At 41.3% G+C, this 23,142-nt stretch overlaps 1 protein-coding gene and 1 long non-coding RNA gene across 3 annotated transcripts in view; one reads left to right on the top strand and one right to left on the bottom strand.

Moving 5' to 3' along the window:
* LOC143768952 (uncharacterized) overlaps positions 1-3,330 on the top strand; it is a 111,736-nt gene extending 108,406 nt beyond the window's left edge. The window contains exon 7 of one of the 2 annotated variants that reach the window (XM_077257556.1): positions 2,946-3,330. In XM_077257556.1, the coding sequence (XP_077113671.1) occupies positions 2,946-2,985 (40 nt within the window). In that variant the 3' untranslated portion in view covers positions 2,986-3,330. The remainder of the gene's footprint in view (positions 1-2,945) is intronic. The other variant, XM_077257557.1, reaches the window with a different exon arrangement.
* A 7,445-nt stretch (positions 3,331-10,775) lies between these two features.
* The window catches only part of LOC143764884 (uncharacterized), a 36,304-nt gene continuing 23,937 nt past the window's right edge, over positions 10,776-23,142 (bottom strand). The window contains exons 2-3 of the long non-coding RNA XR_013213290.1: positions 13,383-13,661; positions 10,776-11,359 (exon numbers count right to left, since the gene is read on the bottom strand). This is a non-coding gene — a long non-coding RNA (uncharacterized LOC143764884). The remainder of the gene's footprint in view (positions 11,360-13,382; positions 13,662-23,142) is intronic.

A 23,142-nucleotide genomic window follows, 5' to 3' on the forward strand; every position in this document is an offset into this window, starting at 1 on the left:
CCTTTGGCCAAGTCTGAGGTCCAGAGGACTCTGGAATAGGTTTTCATCCAAGAAACCTCTGTACTTGGCCGCATTCATGTTTCCTTGAATGACAACCAGTCGTCCTGTCCCTGCAAATGAAAAACACCCCATAGCATGATGCTGCCACCACCATGTTTCACTGTTGGGATTGTATTGGGCAGGTGATGAGCAGTGCCTGGTTTTCTCCACACATACCGCTTAGAATTATAACCAAAAAGGCCTATCTTCAACTCATCAGACCAGAGAATCTTATTTCTCATAGTGTGGGAGTCCTTCATGTGTTTTTTAGCAAACTCTATGCGGGCTTTCATATGTTTTGCACTGAGGAGAGGCTTACATCGGGCAACTCTTCCTTAAAGTAGCGACATGTGGAGTGCTGCAGTGATAGTTGACTTTGTGTATCTTTCTCCCGACTCCCTACTGCATCTCTGGAGCTCAGCAACAGTGATCTTGGGGTTCTTCTTTACCTCTCTCACCAAGGCTCTTCTCGCATGATTGCTCAGTTTCTCTGGACGGCCAGGTCTAGGAAGACTTCTGGTCCCAAACTTCTTTCATTTAAGGATTATGGAGGCCACTGTGCTCTTAGGAACTTTGAGTACTGCAGAAATTCTGTTGTAACCTTGGCCATATCTGTGCCTTGCCACAATTCTGTCTCTGTGCTCCTTGGCCAGTTCCTTTGACCTCATGATTCTCATTTGGTCTGACATGCACTGTGCTGGTTTTTTGCATCTGGCAGAATCCGGTGAATGTTGGAAAAAATGGATCCGGAGCAGATTGTGAAAAACTGATGTGACGGATCCGTTTTTTTGACAGATCCGACTAGCATATCCAGATAATTGGATAAAAAAAAATTTGGAGCATGCTCAGTTTAAAAAACCAGAATCGGGCACCAGAATACATCATTTTCCGGATCCGGCACCTTCCAGCTCCCAAAGGCTTCCATTCTAGCAAACAGCCGGAAGCGCCGGATTTCGGTTTTCGCCAGAGACAAAAAACGTTGCTATGGACGTTTTTTCCAGAAACGGCAGATTTGCCGGATCCGGCGAAAACCAGACAGAACGCAAGGCTATCCGGCACTAATACAAGTCTATAGGAAAAAAAACGGACCCGGCAGCAACATTCGCCAGATCCGGTTTTTTGAAAATTAGCCGGATTGAGCCTGACGGCGAAAACCTGATGTGTGAAACTTGCCTTATATAGACAGGTGTGTGCCTATCAGTCCTATCAGTTTAAATAAACACAGCTGGACTCCAATGAAGGAGTAAAGGTACCGTCACACTCAGCGACGCTGCAGCGATATAGACAACAAGGCAATCGCTGCAGCGTCGCTGTTTAGGTCGCTGGGGAGCTGTCACACAGACAGCTTTCTCCAGCGACCAACGATCAGGGGAACGACTTCGGCATCGTTGAAACTGTCTTCAACGATGCTGAAGTCCCCCTGCAGCACCCGGGTAACCAGGGTAAACATTGGGTTACTAAGTGCAGGGCCGTCACCACTGTGCTCTGCTTTACGGCCGGCCGGTGCTGACACATTCCGTGCAGGGAAGCCACCGGCGGGGACGTGACAGACATCAGAAGGTGAGTATGTAGTGTTTTTTTTTTACTTTTACAATGGTAACCAGGGTAAATATCGGGTTACTAAGCGCGGCCCTGCGCTTAGTAACCCGATATTTACCCTGGTTACAAGTGAACACATCGCTGGATCGGTGTCACACACACCGATCCAGCGATGACAGAGGGTGATCAGCGACAAAATAAAGTTCTGGACTTCTAGCTCCGACCAGCGATATCACAGCGGGATCCAGATCGCTGCTGCGTGTCAAACACAACGAGATCGCTATCCAGGACGCTGCAACATCACGGATCGTCGTCGTTCTCGCTGCAAAGTCGCTTAGTGTGAAGGTACCTTTATACTATCTCAAGGAGGATCACAAGGAAATGAACAGCGTGTGACTTAAATATGAGCAAAAAGTCTGAATACTTATTACCATATGATATTTGTTTTTCTCTTTTAATTAATTTGCAAAAACTTCTACATTTCTGTTTTATTTTCAGTCAAGATGGGGTGCAGAGTGTACATTAATGTGAAAAAAATGAACTTTTTTTGAACTTACTAAATGGCTGCAATGAAACAAAGAGTGAAAAACTTAAAGGGGTCTGAATACTTTACGTACCCATTGTATACCAGGATGGTGGGACATATACCAGGATTGGGGAGCATATTTTTTTGTATCTGCAGTCTGGTACCCTTGATCCTGTCTGTAGTTGCACTTTGTTGCCCCTGCCTGCTTCTCTGCACCCATCTGTTCTCTGCCACCCTGCCTGCTCTCTGTATGAGTTGTTTTTTCTAAACTAAAACCTCAGTATTCAGGTTAAATTGCTGTGTTGGCACTTTATGATAAATAAGTGGGTTTTGGGCTGCAGTTTGGGTACTCAGTCTCTAAAAGGTTCGCCATCACTGTTCTAGTACATTACTTCAATAAAATGGCTCCGGAGTCAAAGCATCTGTCTATTGCGATGTCCAGCACCATTTTATTGAAGACATTGTATATGCGAATTCGTAGACACAACGTCTTAAATAAATGGTGTGTAATTAAAATTGTACCAATAAAGATGCTCGCCACATGGGCATAGCACAGGGTCACTAGCTAGTATTATACAAGGGTCTGATGCTCAGTCTCTTCGCCATAGAGCATGATGATACTCTTCAAGGAGTCAGATAAAATATGGCAGATAATGGATATAAAAGTTCACAAATTCTGGAAAACATGTCATGGTGTGGTATCACGTTCATTTTCTGTGGTGGAACGAAAGAGAGGGACATAAGGAATTAGTGAAGGGTGGAGGGTGAATCAAAAACAAAAAAAGAAGAGCAAAAGAGAACATATTAGAAAAAGAGTCTTTATTGTCTTTCTCTTCTCTAGATCGCCACATCCGTATGCAATCACATCTATGCCAAGGTGATGAGATGTTGCATATTGAGAGCGACGCAAGGAGTCAACAGAACTTAAAATAAGGGTGCTCACTCCAATGACTTACCATAACATTACATTAATTTGCCCTTGATGACATTTCAAGTTTCCACTTTATCATGTTGAACACACTTCATTGTGACCAAACGTCATTACACTTTTGGTGATGTTTGATGTTGTAATGTTCAGTATTGCACTTAACGCACTAGGTCTTTTGGTTTGTTTTACAGTTACTGACTTGTCCACTAATATATTGATTGTAATTCTGTTTTTTTCTTAACTTGTGTAATGAAGTTACTATGCTGCCAAATGACAATAAAGATGATATTACAGTTGCTATTCAATTATTAATAAGTGAAGTCAAATATGTTAGTACATTAAGCATGCTATAATAAGAAATATTTTGCCAGTTACAGATAATCTGGCACACACAGAATTTAGCAACATCATGTCGGGAGCTAACCCCGTGGTTCAGCATACATAGATTTATATAGAGCTTACATCAAGATTGAATTATGTATTAACTTCTTTAAACAGTCGCTCCCTTTGGACTATCTTTTATTAATAGAAGGGACGACCAAATATAAGCTGATAATAAAGGGTATATATAATGAAGATCTCCCAGCACTCACATGTATCATAAATCTTATGTTGGTATGCCCTAGATAACACATACATTCACCGTTCCTCCCAATTTTCTATATACTATGTTGTTTCATAAATGTTGACACTAAATACGTAGTCTATTGTATTGCTTGCGTGACATGTAATGTTTATTATGTAGGACAAATCATCAGGAAACGGAAACAGATTTGCATGGCACATAGCTAACATTAACAACAAAAACTGTTTTTTCTGGGGCATGCAAACATTTTGTCTCTGTTCACAACAGTGATATGTCCCATTTTGTGTTTTTTTGGGGTGGAAAGGGTGCCATGTCCCAAACGTGGCGGTAATTGGAAGAAAAAACTTGCTCTCAGAGAAGCATATTGGATCTTATGTCGGAATGCTAAGTTTCTTAATGGAATGAACTACAAAAACAATTTATATTATATTTATTAACTGAGTTTAACTTTCTGCTGGTTATCATTCACTATGTTTCAGTCTCAACTGTTTGCATTTATAATTAGCCATTGGGTTTCCAGGATTGGTCAATGTTTCCTATATATATCCATATTTATTTTCTGTTCACTATCCTATGACTAAGGGCACATTCCTGAGCCAGAAACGCATCAGGTTTCTTTATTTTTTTTTTTACATTTGAATTAATAAACGTTATCATTTTATAAGGATAGAAGTGCCAAGGTAATCCTTCCCTCTTTTCTCCACGTGGCAGCTGGATCGGCACCCTCTGTGATTACCAAACCACCCTGCTAATCTCCAGATTATGTCTGCAGCTCCCGGCACTCCGCCTCCTACAGTCTCAACATATAATGAATTTCACGGAAGTGACATCAGAGAATTATCAGTGATAATTACACAACATCTAATCAACTCGTAATAAAACACAAAATTACACAAAGTGTTAAATACAGAAAAAGTTATACAGAGGGTATACAGACATGGATAATCCTACACACCTATACAAGAAGACTATATTATTGAAGAATAAACAAAAATATCCCCTGTTGATTCTAGGACCTGGAATCCAGGAAAATATATTCATATTTCCTAACGAGATGAGATATATGCTGTCATTAAAACAGCACAAAGGGCCTGCAGTGCTCACATGTCCAGGTGTCTGAATTAGTGCACTCCCAGGATGCAGCAAGCCCATGTGATAAAAATGGCGAAAATACAGGTGCTAAATACTGATGAGGCAATCACTCACAGCCTACCAACTCATGGAGGGGGTGATCGTTTAGTTAGAATATAATTGCACAAAAGAGGCTTGAATAGGGCGCTGGTCAGACACAGATAATGAACAGTGTCTGGCTGACCTAAAATCCAGGAAAAATTATATTCATATTTTCTAACGAGATGAGATATATGCTGTAATTGTCAAAAAAAGAAAACTATCAAAGGGGAAATATTTCTAATTAAATAATATTCTAGATTATTAGATTATTTCAGCATCCTAATATAAACGTCTATTTCCTATAGAACGTATAAAATAAAGTCAGAAATGTTATTTATTTTGTTTCTTGATTTCTAATTTTTTCATTATTTCTCATTTTTTTTCCAGCTACTTTTATTATTTATTTTTTGCATACACAGTATAACTATGGGAGAATAACAGATGACAAAAAACTTCCCAAACACTTAAAATTAGGGGCAGCCACCATGAAGAGTAGCATACATTGAACCATAGTAGAAATTGCAAATGGCACAACAGCATTTCAGCAATGGGCCACGCATGAAGTATCGGGGTCTGGCCTCCAATTTTTTTTTTTTATCATAACCACACTCAGATGGCACAAACATCAGTTTCATACAGTACTAATGGTAGAAAAATGTAAGGAAAGCAACACAAGTAGTTGACTGAACAATTGACCCACAGTAGAACATTTTATAATAGCACAGCAGCAGTCAGCCATGGGCCATGCATGAGGTATTAGAGCCATTCAAATTGAAATTTGAATGAGGACCTGGTGGTTAAGGGAGTGGTGTAAGCCTTCTTAGATGGGAGATCTGATACCTCATGCAACACCTCCAAATTATTTTTTTTTCCAGCAACATTCAGATGGCACAAACATTAGTCTCATACAGTAGTATTGGTAGAAAAATGTAGGGAAAATAGCACAGGTAGTTGACTGATCAATTGACCCACAGTAGAACCTTTTTAATGGCACAGAAGCAGTCAGCCATGGGCCATGCCTGTGGCGTTAGGGTCTCGCCCAGCATTTACAGCTTGGAATTGAAGTTTCAATGAAGACCTGGTGATTACGGGAGCGGTGTAAGCCTTCTTAGATGGGAGCCCTGATACCTCAAACAACACCTCCATTTTTTTTTATTACAGCCACAATTATATGGCGCAAACATCATTTTCATACTGTACTAATGGTAGAAAAATGTAAGGAAAGCAACACAGGTAGTTGACTGATCAACTGACCCACAGTAGAACCTTTCATAATGGCGCAGAAGCAGTCAGCCATGGCCCATGCATGAGGTATCAGAGTCTGTCCCAGCATTTACAGCCTGGAATTGAAGTTTGGATGACGGCCTGGTGGTTAAGGGTGCAGTGAAAGCTTTGTTAGCGGGGAGATCTGATACCTCATGCAACACCTCCAATTTTTTTTTATTCCAGCCACACAAAAATGGCACAAACATCGGTTTCATACAGTAATATTGGTAGAAAAATGTAAGGAAACTAACACAGGTAGTTGACTGAAGGTAAGTGCAGGCCTGCCTGTCTGAGAGTCCTACTTACACAGGCAGCCCACCAGATGGAGACCCAACTTGGAGTCTCCATATTTCAAAAAATAATTGTCACACACCACTAACGTCTCATCAATTTCCCCAAAGTAGAAACAGTATATGAGTCCTCTGACACATCTTCCACCATAGGCAACCCACCAGATGGAGACCCAACTTGGAGTCTCCACATTTAAAAAAAATAACTGTCAGACACTACTAAAGTCGCATCAATTTCCACAGAGTAGAATCAGTATAATAGGCTTCTGACACACCAACTACTACCGGCAACCCTCCAGATGGAGACCCAACTTGGAGTCTCCACATTTCAAAAAAATGATTGTAACATCAGCAGCAGTAGTAACAGCAAGCACAGAAGACACCACAAAAATGGCACAGGCTGCAATAATGCAAGATCAATGCATGACTCCAAAAACAACACCATTGCCTAGTCTGCCGAGTCAGGGACTAGGGTGCAAAAAAATTTGAAGATCTATGACTTGTTCATTTTGATGAAAGGTAGGTGGTCTACACTTTCAGGGGACAGCTGGATGTGCTTATCTGTCAGAACACCACCAGCAGTGCTAAAAACACATTCTGAGAGAATGCTGGCTGCCAGGCATGACAAAGCCTCCAAGGCGTGACAGGCAAGCTCAGGCCACTCGTCCATATTTGAAGACCAAAATAAAAAAAACTGTCCAAACCCCCCTTGATAGCATTGATATTGAGCTCCAGATAATCCTACACCATCCTCTCCAGTCGTTCACTACGTGTCAGACTTGTACTGTGTTCTAATGGTCCATTGTCTGGTCTAAAAAATATGTGAAATGACTCACAGAAATTGCTTATGCCACTTATACTGCTGCTAAAGTTTTTGTGATGACACCTTGGCGTTCCCATGGTTGGACATCTAGAACTGGGATGCACACTCTGTGCATCACTGCTGTCTCGGGGAAAACCAGTATTAAGATTACGTAGAAATGTTTTTCGATACTTCAGCACGCGCGCATCCCTTTCCAAAGAGGTAAGCATCTGACTAAATTTACTTTTGTACCATGGATATAACAGAATGGCAACTCAGAAGTCAGCAGTCAGTACTATTTCTAACTCTACGAATGCTTGCATCATGTTGAAGAAGAAGGCGCTTATGTGTCGGGCGCTTCAATGAGGTCCGAGTCCATGGTGTGTTGGTGGCGGGGTAACACTCACGGTTGCTTCCTCCGTCCCCACCTGCAAGCCATGAACAACTGAGAGGGGATCATTATCCTCTTCATCTCTTGACTGTTGCATGTCCATCACCTCGTCTTCCTTCATTTGTTCCACTGCACCTGCACCTTCACTTTCACTAGCAGTTTGTCTGGTATCATGAGCCCCCTCAATCACTGTAATCCACCTTCCCATGGCACCCGCCTATGCGACAGCAGTCCATAACTTTGAGATATTGTCAACCCTTCCGCATCCTCCTCTGCTTCCACCTCTTCCACTGGGACCACTGGCTCCTCATGCAGACTATTCAAAGTGTGCTTCAGCATGTAGATGACTGGAATAGTAAGTTAGCAGCCATTTCAAAATTGTGTAGAAGGGTGCTAAGATCCTTTATCTGTGCCCACTCCGCCAGCATGATTTGCACCTTGTTGATATGGCCAAGAAAGAGCATGTGCTCGAGTGGATCGCAAGCTTCAAGTGGCCTCTCCTCCTCTTCCTCTACCTCATCATCAAGCTGAGCACAGTCCACAGATGTGGCTCCCAAATTACTCTTGCTTCCCCCACGTCACCCCTCTCCAACAGTACAACTGAGTGTAGGGAATCACAGATTGGTGAGTCTGAAGAGCTGTTCACATGTTCAATGTCACAGGCATCAGAAGTGTACTCAAAAGCTTCACAGAGTCAAGAGGAGGAAATCTGCAAGGATGCCCAAACTTTTTTAGCTTGTATCCGGGGCAGGATGAAGTAGGGTCCGAGCAGCATCCTGACCCTTGTGCCAGACATTATCCACTGGTGGTGGAGGTGATCCTGATGAGACTCAGATATCTGAGGTTCACGTGGACTGTACTGTGCCATCAGGGCAGGAAAGGGAGGAGGGCGACTCTAAAGGCGAGGAACATGATAACACAGAGGATGATGATGATGAGGTGGTAGAAGATGAGGAGGAAGATGAGGAAGATGTGTTGTGCCGTACATCGCAGACACGTAGTGATGCAGCGACGGTGAGCAATGCATCCTTAGCCACAACTGCTAACAGAATTGGCAAGGGTTTCCTAGCCTGCGCCTTTTTCACCACCGCATAGGATGAGCCAACACATAATCTGCCAACTTTGCAAAAAAATTGAGTAGAGTGAAAAAGTGCAATAATTTGACTACTACATGTATGAACCTTCACATGCACAATCAACATGTTTGAATCCCACTGTGCAAAAATGTGGGCCACTGGCCTTCAACAATCATCAGCCGCCTCATTAATTGCATATGTTGCTTCTTCCCCCTCCTCTTTTACCGTGCCAAACATTGTGATGCAGGTCTCTGACCGAAGAATCTCAGGTTCTTTACCCGCTCCAGTCATGCTGACTGAGAGCCTGCCATCAGCTGTAACGGAAGCGGACATGCCTGCTGTTGTTGACCGATCTCAGAGAACGAGCACACCACAACTTTCTGAATCTACCGTAACATTTCTGCCTGCACCTCCTTCATGGTCCAGTAGTTTGTCCTGTTCACAGTACTCCGCCCTCCCTCAGCCCTGCATCCAGCCCACGGTCCTGCAGTTGTGGTCATGTTAATGATTGCTTCTGCCTACACAAGACAAAGCTTGCTGGGTGACTCTGGTGGATGTGGGGGCAGGTGCTGATCCACAAGTCTTAAAATACCCAAGGTTTGCAGGATAATCCTCTATATTTCACACTTTCTCCACTGCTTATGCCTCCTCCTCTACCTCCTCTAGGGCCTCCTCCTGCACCTTCAACCTCTGCCTTAATGAGATACGCATTTCAACTGAGGGAATCCCCACCACCTCTGTACTGCGCAGCCAGGGCTCACCACAATAAGGCAAACTTAAAATTGATATGCCTTGGAGATCGCAGTCATACAGCAGAAGATAAACCCATAAGTAGCCTAGATTTGTGGCATTTCCAAAAATATATAAACCAAAAACAAGATAAAGGAAGCAAATACCGTAAAATATCAAAGATTATTGAAACATATTAATTAGAAGGTTAAAGTTTGAGTAGGGACATAAATGTAAAAAAGCCACTTTTAAGGGAGTACACCGAAAATAATACCACAAATATTTCAAGAAAATCACCTTAAATAACTAAGCTTGGGCTATCTTAAAGATACATTTGTAATTTGAATAAATAAATGCATGTACAAGGCTGTGATATTTTCACAGACTAAAATGGAGTACACAGAGCCTGAAACAGGTTCCACCCAGGATTGGGATTGGAGTGCTAAGTTAATAGATAAACTGCACATTTTGCTGTCTTAAATAAGGTCAATAATCATCATATTAAGTAGAGTGTTCAAATAGAGTCCTATACCTAGCTACTTAGTATAATAAAGTGCACTAGTTGGTGCCACATGGCCAAATTTACAGCTGTACTGCAACAAGAAAAAGTATATAAATAATAGGTGAATCACCTTAAATAAAGTATATATGTTATAGCAACAAGTATATAAATAATAGTCATTTTGAAAAGCGTATAAGTTGTAGCAGCAAATAGATAGATAAAAAGATAATAGTGCAAAAAGGTGCAGATAAGGAAGATTAACCTGGCATAAAACCTTGAGGTGGCAGAGGAACCCCGATGCGCGTTTCACATTTAGCTTCTTCTTAGGGGAGCGTGTGTCTAGAGGTACTGACATGTGGTTCTTATATAGCGGTGTTTAAATCAATGGTGGCAGTAACTTGGCAGCGGCGCTTCCACCGGCGAACCGGCGTGACCTCATCGCTGACCGGTGTCATGTGACGCTTGCCCATGCCCCCATCCGATGCGTCAGAATGAGGGAGTAGTACAAGTGGCAACAGAGATGCATCTCCACTGTAACGCCAGACCAGAAGCTGACAGGAGCTCTCACCGATGTGTGTGCTCACAGTAAGTGACTCTGCTATATGGTACGCACGATAGGTGCATAGTAATCAATAGAAACTCGGCAGGTGAGTTGCATCTTATAGCCAACAGGTGTGACTAGCATTAGGCCTGAGGAATGGTGTATAAAACGCACTATAGGTGCGTTGTAATAATAATTAAGTGCAGTCAAAGAAGCATTTCAAATAGACTGGGGAATTAGTCTGAGCAGGATCTCAGAGTTTCTATGTCTGATCCATAGCCTGTAAGTATGTTAACATTCACAAATTTAAATAAGATAATAATGTGCAAATATTCCTAAAAAGTGATGAATGTAGTGCATTAAGTACATGGAAACTTACTGCTTATGTTGAAATGAGAAAAGTAAGTGGATTAATGTGAAAAAAGAAGAAAGAGTGAATTATGAAGTGCTTGAAATGCACAAAGGTGCATAAAAAATGCATAATATATATGTTTTAAGAGCTTGATGCTGCTGAATCACAGTATAAAGGAGAAAAAAAGGAAGAAAAGAAAAATATATTCTAAAACAAGAGAAAGTGCATATTGTATTGTGTATTGAGGGAAGTGTCAAGTAAGTGAAAGAATGAATATCACAAATAAATACATTATAAATCAAGTGCATTTTTAGTTAGCATATATGTAAATAAATATCATAGGGCTATTGAAAGGTCATAGATAACAGTGGTAAATAGAAACAATTTATAAAATTGGACAAATATGCAGTATTAAAGTCTACAAATTTTTGGTTGCAATACAATGCGTCCATATCCTTTCATATTAGAGCAAGGTGTCAGTCCTTGAGACTCCAGCCACATTGTGCCGCCATCCAGAAAGCCGTGGAAGTAAGAAGGTCGAACCACCCGCAGTACTGAGACCGCAGCAGACCACCGAAGCACCAGCAGATGAAAAAAAAATTACATTAAACATAGTTCACTGAAAAATAAAAGAAAAAGAAGTTAAAAACAAGATAAAAGAAACCAACAATACATAAAATTTAAATATCATACTATCTAGAGGAAAGGGGCAAAACTTAAAACTTAATTTAAGCCGTGGGGTTGAACTGACCTAGTTTTTTAATTTTTGAGATCCGACTGGCCTCCAGTTGAGCAAGATTTTTCCTCCAATTGCCACCTCGCTGATCGATATATACTTTATGGATCCCAATAACCATCAATAGTTTGTCATTGCAATCATGGTCAGTTTTAAAATGTCTAGGTATTGGCTTCAAATGTTATATATCCTCAACATCACGGGCATTTTGAATGTTCCGATAATGTCCCCTGACTATTTTTTTAGGGTCTAGAGGTAAGGCCTACATAAATTTTAGGGCACAGGCATACTGCGTAATACACAATGCCAATAGTATTACATGTGATATGTCATGTGATGGTGAAAGTTGTATTACCATTGCTAGATTCAAATGTGGTGGCACAGGACATGTTAGAGCAAGCAATACATTTGTTACAGGGGAAGTATCCTCACTTGGATCCTTTGTAGCTGAAGACTTTCTCCAGGCTGGGACTGGGATAATAGCTGTGGACAAGTTGATCCTTGAGGTCAAAGGACCTCCTATAAGTAATTGATGGTTGGTTATACAGATGTTTGGTCAGAATAATATCAATCAAACAAATAAGGCAGCACTCTGTAGCGCTATAACATGCAAACATGAAATATGAAAAGTAAATTGCATTACTGCACTAGAATTTGAGAAAGCTTAGCACATAAATTGGCCAATTCATGTGTCTTTGGCAGCCACGTTAAGGCATTTCTCGTTGCCAGGACCTAATGCCAATCCACTTTTAGACAGTCTGCATCTATCTGGGAACCTAATGTGTATCCTCTTCAGACTAAAATCTATATCTGTATGGAGGGCTAGGATCCTGCTGCAATTAAAGACAGCTGAGGCCAATGGGCGGAATGCTCAGTCAGAAGGCTAATACAAAAATCAAAATACTTACCGTCACATCCAAACATGAATGAGGTCTGGCAACGAGAAATGCTTTGGCCAATGTATGTACTAAGCTTTCTCAATTTTTTCATAGTTCTAGTACAGTAATGCAATTTAGTTTTCATATTTCATGTTTGTATGTTATAGCGCTACAGAGTGCTGCCTTATTTGTTTGATTGTATTTGAGTTGGTTACTCTAGGTAAGCACCTGTTCAGACCTTATTCATGTTTGGATGTGATAATGTGATAGTCAATTTTTTTATATTTGGTCAGAATAATAAACCCAATCCTCAGATCAGAAACCATAGTTCCATTCCGTCATACCCTATACCAAGTGATAACGGGGCTACAGTAGCCCAGACGCTCTCATAGAGCATAACCACACAAAAGAAAAAAAAAGCACAAAGGCCTCAGAATAAAATAGTAAGAAATTTATTAAAAATACACATATATAACACATAAGAGAAAATAGTAGCAATCAAATTGGAGACAAAGCCAGATAATGATTTTCACAAGTGTAAAGCCCATGGTCCACCTGTAATATAGTGGAAGGGAGGGCAGAAAATAGCAGCAAATAAAGTAAAGTGCACGTGTGACCCAACCATGAGTGTCCCTATATAAGTAAAAGTCTGAGTGGAGACAAAAACACACGCACGGTCTAATGCTCAATTAGTATAAGGTAAGTGCCACTTAATGATGAAGTATGTAACAGTATTGATCAAAAAGACCTAATGCGTGATAGAGTCAACACCAGAAAGTCATGTGTAAAAGGGTGTATATCACTTTAAGGGAGCATCTGCCCTTACCCATACTCTCCACTCAGGGACCCAGTGCAGTGTTTTTTGAATAAATTTGATACTATTTTATTCTGGGACCTTTGTGCTCTCTTTTTTCTTTTGTGTAGAGATGTTTGGTCAGAGATTAATCCATTTTTAATATCGGCCAGTATTTGTTTAGGGCACTCCTTATTTAACGCCACTTGTTGCTATATGTTGAGATGAATCTTACCTTTTGTTCGCTCATTGGTTTTACTTGTGGCTGTAACAGATCAGTTTGTTTGGTTTTCATCAGGCCCCTCTTAATACTTCTTCTTGAGTAGCCCTGTTCTTCAAATCAGCCTTTTCTGAAAAGGTTTGATCATTTGAACAGATTATTTTAGCTCTGAGGAATTGGTCAGTAGGTATTCCATTAATGAGGGATTGTGGATGTGAAGAAGCCGCGTGAAGAAGGGAATTTACAGTGGTGTCTTTCGAAATATATTAGTTTCCAAACGTCCATCTTTTCCTCCTGAAATTTGAATGTCCAAAAAGTCAATCATTGTTTGGCTTTATTTACAGGTTAATTTGATTTTTGTGTATTGTAATTCAAAATCTCTAGGAAAGTGAGAAGGTCCTGTTCTGTACCCTACCAGATCATAAAAATGTCATCTATATAGTGGACCCAGAACAGGACCTTCTCAATAAATGCTATTGGCCAGGAAAATAAAATTTTTCTCTCCAACATACCCAAAAATAAATTGGTATATGAGGGGGCAAAGGCCGCTCCCATTGCTGTACCTTGTTTCTGCAAATAAATACTTTCCTTAAAAATGAAAAAAATATGTTCCAATAAGAATTAGAGAAGAATTTAACCTAACCTTTTAACCTTCTAATATGTTTCAATGAACTTTGCTATTTTATAGTATTTTCTTCCCTCTGTCATGTTTTTGCTATACATACAGCTGAAGAGTTGTGGACAGCTCTCCAGGCTGTTTGTGCAATGGCTGTCTCTGCTGAACCTGCTTTCAGGAAAAAGATTTGAAGTGTAAACTGTGGCAGCTCTACGAAGAGGCAAGCTCACACATGTGCATTGGATGGCTCAAGTCCTCAACCTGGTGGTACAGCTTCTCCCTACTACTTTCCTGGCCTGGGAGAGCTTATGCAGAAACCACGGAAGCTGTGTGCTCACTTCCGCCTTTCAAACCCCTCAAGTCTTTGTCCATGCCAGTTAACAGATTGATATGTGATGTGCCAACACAGTGGAATTCCACTCTGCACATGTTGCAGTGACTGTGGAAGCTGCAACGAGCTCTGATGCAGTATGTCATATTGTATAGCCTATATATATAGCAGTACGGATGTGGCGCATTTCACGTTTACTGAGTGGGCACAGATTAAGGTCCTCTGCATCTTTCTGCAGTTTCAAAATGGCTACTAAGATGGCTAGCATTGGCACGGCTAATACACCATTATTCTGGTCATCTATATGCTGGAGCCGACTTTGAATAGCCTGCTGGAGGAGGTGGTGGTCCCAGAAGAAGAGGAGGAAGCAGAGGAGGATGCAGAAGGCATAACATTATCTCAAAGTTCCAGACTGTCATCACACAGGTGGGTGCCAAGGTAGGGTGGATTACTGCGATCAAGGGGGGCTGGTGATAACAGACAAACTGTTAGTGAAGGTGCAAGATCCAAGGAACAAGTGGAGGAGGAAGATGGACGAGCAACTGTCAGGAGATGAAGAGGATAATTATCTCCTCTCTGTTGTTCGTAGTTGGCGGAAGGGGACAGAGGATACAGGCATCAGTGTTACCTAGCCACCAACACAGCATGCGCTTGGACCTCATGGAAGAGCCCAACATATGAGTGCCTTCTTGCTGCACTCTCTGCAACATGATCCCCGTATAGGTATGATTTGAAAAAGTGCAGACTACTGGGTTGCCACTCTATTAGATCCACATTATAAGACCAAATGTTGCCAGATGCTTCCCACCCTTGAACGAGACCTGCAAATGCTGGAGAATTAACAACCTTATGAGAGGTTTTCCCCAAGATAGCAGTGAGACACACTGTGTGCATCGCAGCCAAAGACTTACAACCTCTGGCACATCAATTCATCAATGCCAAAACATTAGCAGAAGCAGCTGCAGTAGTGTAGGTGTCTGTCCCTCATTTGATGTGTTTCCACAGCTTTTGGGCCCGTTGGAAGATGTTGAACATGCGTTTGTTTTTGCACCCCATTGAGTTGAATGGTGTTCGGTTATGTTCGGTGAATATTCGACAAATAAATATTGAAAATCCGCACCGAACATTGAAATATTCGCTCATTTCTAATGTCTAGTGTCCACTATTCAATTCTTTTGTTTGTTTCCCTACCATACAGATGCAAAACACTTAGACTAATCTATGTTTAATCTATGTTTAAAAAGATCAATTGCTATGTTTAAAAACAGAAATGATGTATGTATTTGAAGCATTGTAGAACATAGACTAACTTTTGTTTGAGGACAATTGCTATGTTTAAATGGATATCTTGGTTGTGATACTCTATATGGATTGAAGCACGTGCCATATTTATCTTGTCAGGACAATTTCACTGCGTCAGGATAATTTTATATTGTCGTATTAGAATACCTTCGAATCACTTGCACTTTGTATTTTTGACAAGTAATCAATATGTCATTTATAAGTACAACCTAAAAGTTATTAATTAGGATCTATTTAAGAGCCCTATATTTGAAAGCAGCTGGGACTCACTTATTTCAGCTTGTGATTGTCTGTAACTTTTTTATACATAATTCCCTGTCCATGGTCATTGCATGTGTGTCTTTTTATTGCTTTTAACTTGTTTTGGCACTTCATGTGTCTAATAAAGCCCTTTTTTATTCTTACCTTTGAGTGTGTGCAATATGTTTCTGTGCAACGTTTTGTCCTTTATACATTGTGCCAGGGGCGGACACAGACAGCTTGGGGCCCCTGTGCAGGAAATGCGTCTGCCCCCCACCCTCCTTTTAAGGCGACAAAGATATATATATATATATATATATATATATATATATATATATGTAGTTAGATAGATAGATCGATCGATCGATCGATAGATAGAAAAAATAGTAATAGCACCCAAGAAAATACTTTATTCAAGTGCACGCTTCCTCAGATTATAGGTAAAAAAAAGGAAACAGCACAAAATGAATAACTAGGACTTTAATGCCCAGTGGCGTTGCAAAGTTTAGGTTAAGACGATCCTATCTCAAGCAATAAATCAAACAATGTTACAAGTATATAGGGTGCACATGTCATTAATTAAAGAATTAATTAATACACATGGGATTGCGGGAGTAATGTTAGCGTCATCACAGATATGCGCAAAGGATTCCTGAGGACATCGAGGATTCGGCATGCATTTTGGAATATGGAGATGTGAGTGTGATCTAAATCTCTTTGGGATGCAACACCTGTGATCGTTTTGCTCAAGAACATGATGTATGTACTACTGAGCACTTCATATGATATACGATACTGTTTTAAAAAAATGTTCGAGAATTATTTCTTATATATGCACTGAGCACTTTAATCACAATAATATGGCCACTTTGTTTTCACAGATTATATATGACATTGTATATTAATTAATGTTTTAATTGATGACATGTGCATTGCTTGAGAAAGGATTGTCTTATCCGAAACGTTGCCACGCCACTGGGCATTAAAGTCCTAGTTTTTCTTTTTGTGCAGTTTCCTTCTTATTTACCTATATATATACTGTATATATATATATATATATATATATATATATATATATATATATATATATATATATATAGCCACACACATATACATGTATGTATTACATAGTCTCCTTTATTATGTATATTGTCATCCCTTATTATACAGTGCCCTCTCGTTATGTACAGCACCGTCCCTTACATATTGGATTTTATGGAGCCCTGTTGTTTTATTACATACCGTCCTGTCTTGTTTGCTGTATAACGCAATGGCTGATGGAGCATGGGAAAACTTCTTTTCTAAAGGAGGAGCTGATGGACTGGTAGTCTGGTCAATGGCTCCTCCATCAGTAGTCATTTTATATCTAACAAGAGAGAGGACTATGTAATAAAAGAGGGCACTGTGAATAACCAAAATAACAAGAATACCCTATGTAAGAGACAGCACTGTACATAACAGCAGAGGAAGCTATATTATAATGGAGGGCATCAAATATAACTAGAGAGGATGGTCCATAATAAGGGATGGTGTTATACATAACAAAAGAGGAAACTATGTAACTAGGGATGGTGCTATACATAATAAGCGAGTACACTATACACTAAGGGATTGTGCTATACATAATAAGTAAGTATACTTTATACTAAGGAACTGTGCTAGCCATAATAATCAATAATAACGTCTTCCTCCAAATCCCCCTGTTCCTAAATCCATTATAAATCCCCTTTTCTCTCATCCCAATCCCCCACACCCCTCATTGTCCTCCTCCCCTTGCATCCCATTCTCCCTCACCACTCCCATCATTACCCATTCCAAGACCTCCATCATTTCCTCCTCCCCCACATCCCCATCATTGCCTTTTCCACCACCACCATCATTGTGTTTTCCCCCACCACCCCCACCATTACCCATACCACCACCTCCATCACTGCCTCCACCCCACCACCCCATCATTGTTCTTTCCACTGCCATCATCATTGACTTCTCCCACCACCTCTGTTGTGAATTCTGCTCTTGGGTTCCCTCCAGTGTTTGTTGGTAGTAATGCAGTTGTCCCTGGGTTGCAATCCTGGGCAGGTGTCCCTGCTGATTGCAGCTCTGACTGGGATATTTAGGTGTGCAGGATTCATTAGCCCTTGCCCAGTTGTCCATTGTTCTTGGAGGTTTTGCATCTCTGTCTGGTTCCTCCAGCCCTGCTGCCAAATCAGCAAAGATAAGTGTCTGGTTTTGTTTCTACAGCACACATGCTGTGTGCTTTACAATTCAGTACTATTCAATGTTTTTTCTTGTCCAGCTTAGACTGTGTTTGGATATTTGTTGTGAATCTGCTTTTGGGCTCCTTCTGGTGGTGGCTTGCGGTACTGGTGACTCGGGTGTGTTTTCTTTCTCAGTGCACCTGTTTTCATCAGTAGTGGGGAGTTGCTATTTATTCCTGCTCTTCAGTCATTGCCTTGCCGGCCATCAATGTAACCAGAGCCTTTCTGTTGCATGTTCCTGCTCCTAGACTACTGATCAGCTAAGTTGGACTCTTAGTCCTAAGTTTGTTTGCATTTTTGTTCCAGTTTACAGTTAAGTCTTTCTCTGTAGCTGGAAGCTCTTGTGGGCTGAAATTACCACTCCGGTGTCATGAGTTGACACATGAGTTTAAAGTAATTTCAGGATGGTATTTTAAAAGGGTTTTCAGTAGGGTTGAGCGAAACGGGTCGATCATTTTCAAAAGTCGCCGACTTTTGGCTAAGTCGGCGTCTCATGAAACCCGATCCGACCCCTGTGCTTGTCGGCCATGCGGTACGCGACTTTCGCGCCAAAGTCGCGTTTCAATGACGCGAAAAGCGCCATTTCTCAGCCAATGAAGGTGAACGCAGAGTGTGGGCAGCGTGATGACATAGATCCTGGTCCCCACCATCTTAGAGAAGGGCATTGCAGTGATTGGCTTGCTGTCTGCGGCGTCACAGGGGCTATAAAGGGGCGTTCCCGCCGACCGCCATCTTACTGCTGCTGATCTGAGCTTAGGGACAGGTTGCTGCCGCTTCGTCAGAAGCAGGGAGAGCGTTAGGCAGGGTCCACTAACCACCAAACCGCTTGTGCTGCAGCGATTTCCACTGTCCAACACCACCTTCGGTGTGCAGGGACTGTGGAAGCTATTTTTTTTTTTTTTCCCCTCAGCGCTGTAGCTCATTGGGCTGCCCTAGAAGGCTCCGTGATAGCTGTATTGCTGTGTGTACGCCACTGTGGAAACCAACTGCTTTTTTCAAAGCACATATCCTCTTGTTCCTTCCTTTCTGCACAGCTATCTTTTTTGTTTGTCCACACTTTTTATTTAATTTGTGCATCAGTCCACTCCTATTGCTGCCTGCCATACCTGGCTTACATTACTGCAGGGAGATACAGGAAAGAAATATATCTTGGTACCGTGTTAGCCAGTAGATATAAAAATATTTAGAATTGAGAGTCCTCAGTGGTTGATACCTTTTAATGGCTAACTGAAAAGATGGTAACAAATTGCAATTTGCAAATTGCAAATTGCAAATTGCAATTTGTTACCATCTTTTCAGTTAGCCATTAAAAGGTATCAACCACTGAGGACTCTCAATTCTAAATATTTTGCAGGGAGATAGTAATTGTAGGACAGTCCCTGTTTTTTTTTTGTTTTTTTTGTGGGAGATTAAGATTGGCATTTCTGCTACAGTGCCATCCCTGTGTGTGCCATCTCTCACTGAGTGGGCCATAGAAAGCCTATTTATTTTTTCTGTGATTTGTGTTCTAAATTCTACCTCAACACAAAAACACTACATCAATCAGTGGGAGAAAAATATTGGCCTCAGTCAGGGCTTGTGTGCCACTGCTGTGTGTGCTATCTCTCATTCAGTGGGCTATAGCAAGCCTATTTTTTTTTTTTTTAATATTATTTGGTTTCTAAAGTCTCCCTGAAAAAAAAAAATACCTAAAAAAACAGTGGGAGAGTAATATTGCCCTTTCAGCTTGTGTGCCAGTCTTGACTCCTGGGTGTGCCACCTCTCTCCCTCTCATTCAGTGGGCCATAGAAAGCCTATTTATTTTTTTAAAAAAATATTATTGGGTTTCTAAAGTCTCCCTTAAAAAACAAAAAATACATAAAAAAACAGTGGGAGAGTAATATTGCCCTTTCAGCTTGTGTGCCAGGCTTGACTCCTGGGTGTGCCACCTCTCTCCCTCTCATTCAGTGGGCCATAGAAAGCCTATTTATTTTTTTTTAAAAATATTATTGGGTTTCTAAAGTCTCCCTGAAAAAAAAAAATACATAAAAAAACAGTGGGAGAGTAATATTGCCCTTTCAGCTTGTGTGCCAGTCTTGACTCCTGGGTGTGCCACCTCTCTCCCTCTCATTCAGTGGGCCATAGAAAGCCTATTTATTTATTTTTTTAAATATTATTGGGTTTCTAAAGTCTCCCTTAAAAAACAAAAAATACATAAAAAAACAGTGGGAGAGTAATATTGCCCTTTCAGCTTGTGTGCCAGTCTTGACTCCTGGGTGTGCCACCTCTCTCCCTCTCATTCAGTGGGCCATAGAAAGCCTATTTATTTTTTTTTTTAAATATTATTGGGTTTCTAAAGTCTCCCTTAAAAAACAAAAAATACATAAAAAAACAGTGGGAGAGTAATATTGCCCTTTCAGCTTGTGTGCCAGGCTTGACTCCTGGGTGTGCCACCTCTCTCCCTCTCATTCAGTGGGCCATAGAAAGCCTATTTATTTTTTTTTTTAAATATTATTGGGTTTCTAAAGTCTCCCTGAAAAAAAAAAAATACATAAAAAAACAGTGGGAGAGTAATATTGCCCTTTCAGCTTGTGTGCCAGTCTTGACTCCTGGGTGTGCCACCTCTCTCCCTCTCATTCAGTGGGCCATAGAAAGCCTATTTATTTTTTTTTTTAAATATTATTGGGTTTCTAAAGTCTCCCTGAAAAAAAAAAAATACATAAAAAAACAGTGGGAGAGTAATATTGCCCTTTCAGCTTTTGTGCCAGTCTTGACTCCTGGGTGTGCCACCTCTCTCCCTCTCATTCAGTGGGCCATAGAAAGCATTTTTTTTTTCCTTGATTTGTGTTCTAAAATCTACCTCAACACAAAAACACTACATCAATCAGTGGGAGAAAAATATTGGCCTCAGTCAGGGCTTGTGTGCCACTGCTGTGTGTGCTATCTCTCATTCAGTGGGCTATAGAAAGCCTATTTATTTATTTATTTTTTTTCTTATTATTTGGTTTCTAAAGTCTCCCTGAAAAAAAAAAAAAAACATAAAAAAACAGTGGGAGAGTAATATTGCCCTTTCAGCTTGTGTGCCAGTCTTGACTCCTGGGTGTGCCACCTCTCTCTCTCATTCAGTGGGCTATAGAAAGCCTATTTTTTTTTTTTTTTTTTTTTTTTTTTTTTATATTATTTGGTTTCTAAAGTCTCCCTGAAATAAAAAAAAAACTTAAAAAAACAGTGGGAGAGTAATATTGCCCTTTCAGCTTGTGCGCCAGTCTTGACTCCTGGGTGTGCCACCTCTCTCTCTCTAATTGTGGGCCATAGAAAGCCTTTTTTTTTTTTTTTTTTTTTTAATATTATTTGGTTTCTAAAGTCTCCCTGAGAAAAAAAAATAAATAAATTAGGTGGGAGATTAATATTGACATTAGTGCTTGAGTGACAGTCCTGCGTGTGTGTCATCTCTGTGATTTTGTGCCACAGAAAACAGAGTGTGTAACATTGTGCCTGATTTTCCTTGTGGTCTCACCAACCTGTTAAGGGATATTGAAATCATACTGAAGTTATAGCTCACCGTGTAAGTTGTTTGACAGCAACAAATAAAGTTACTTTGGTTAAGATTTTAAAACAATGAGGAAGTCTGGTGCAAGAGGTCGTCGTGGGCGTTCATTGTCAGCTGGTAATGATGGTAGTGGTAGTGGAGCATCAGGTGGTCGTGGGGATAAAAATATTCCACCTAAGTCTGGAGCTGTGGAGCCAGTTTCGTCGTCAGGCTACACAAGGCCTCGAACGCTCTCTTTTCTGGGAGTAGGAAAACCGCTTTTAAAGGCGGAGCAGCAACAGCAAGTTTTGGCTTACATTGCAGACTCAGCCTCTAGCTCTTTTGCCTCCTCTTCCGAAACTGGTAAATGTAAAAGCAGCGCGTCGCTTGTGGATGTTCACGGTCAGGGACAAGTCGCTTCCTTGTCCTCCTCAGCAAAAACTACAACAAGAGAGAAGGATGCAGCAGGCGACACAACGGGTCACTCCATGGAGCTCTTTACACATACCGTCCCTGGCTTAGAAAGTGAAACATTTAACAGGCCATGCCCATTACAAGTATATTCTGACATGGAGTGCACTGATGCACAGCCACAGCCAGAGTACTATGCTGCTCCTTTGACTCAGACCACCACATTGCCCTCTCAGGGTACAGATCCACAATCAGACCCTGATGAGACTATGTTGCCCCGCCACGAACGCTATACCACCGACCGACACAGTGACACAGACGAAGTTGCACACGAGCTCGAAGAGGAGGTAATAGATGACCCAGTTATTGACCCCGATTGGCAGCCATTGGGGGAACAGGGTGCAGGCGGCAGTAGTTCAGAAGCGGAGGTGGAGGAGGGGCCGCAGCAGGCATCAACATCGCAACAGGTTCCATCTGCCGGGCCCGTATCTGGCCCAAAACGCGTGTCAAAGCCAAAACCTGTTGGAGCACAGCGTTGCCATCCGGTTAAAGCTCAGTCTGCAATCCCTGAAAAGGGATCCGAGTCTAGGAAGAGTGCAGTCTGGCATTTTTTTAAACAACATCCAACTGATCAGCGCAAAGTCATCTGTCAAAAATGTTCAACTAGCTTAAGCAGAGGTCAGAATCTGAAAAGTCTAAATACTAGTTGCATGCATAGACACTTAACCACCATGCATTTTCAAGCCTGGACTAACTACCAAACGTCCCTCAAGGTTGTAGCACCCTCGGCCAATGAAGCTAGTCAGCAACGCAACATCCCTTCCGTCACTGTAAGGCCACCATTTTCCGCACCACCGGCAGTATCTGTGCAGGTTTCTTTGCCAGCCAAAAGCAGTCAGGGTCAGGGAACCACCAGTTTTGTAGGAGGAAATATTGCATCTAGGGCACCGGCGGAAACAATACCGTCTCCAACCGTCTCTCAGTCTGCCATGTACACCGGCACACCCGAAAGTTCCACGATCTCCAGCTCTCCAGTCCAGCTCACCCTACATGAGACTCTGGTTAGAAAAAGGAAGTACTTATCCTCGCATCCGCGTACACAGTGTTTT

Source organism: Ranitomeya variabilis, chromosome 4, assembly GCF_051348905.1.
Source record: "Ranitomeya variabilis isolate aRanVar5 chromosome 4, aRanVar5.hap1, whole genome shotgun sequence".
Classification (NCBI taxonomy): domain Eukaryota; kingdom Metazoa; phylum Chordata; class Amphibia; order Anura; family Dendrobatidae; genus Ranitomeya; species Ranitomeya variabilis.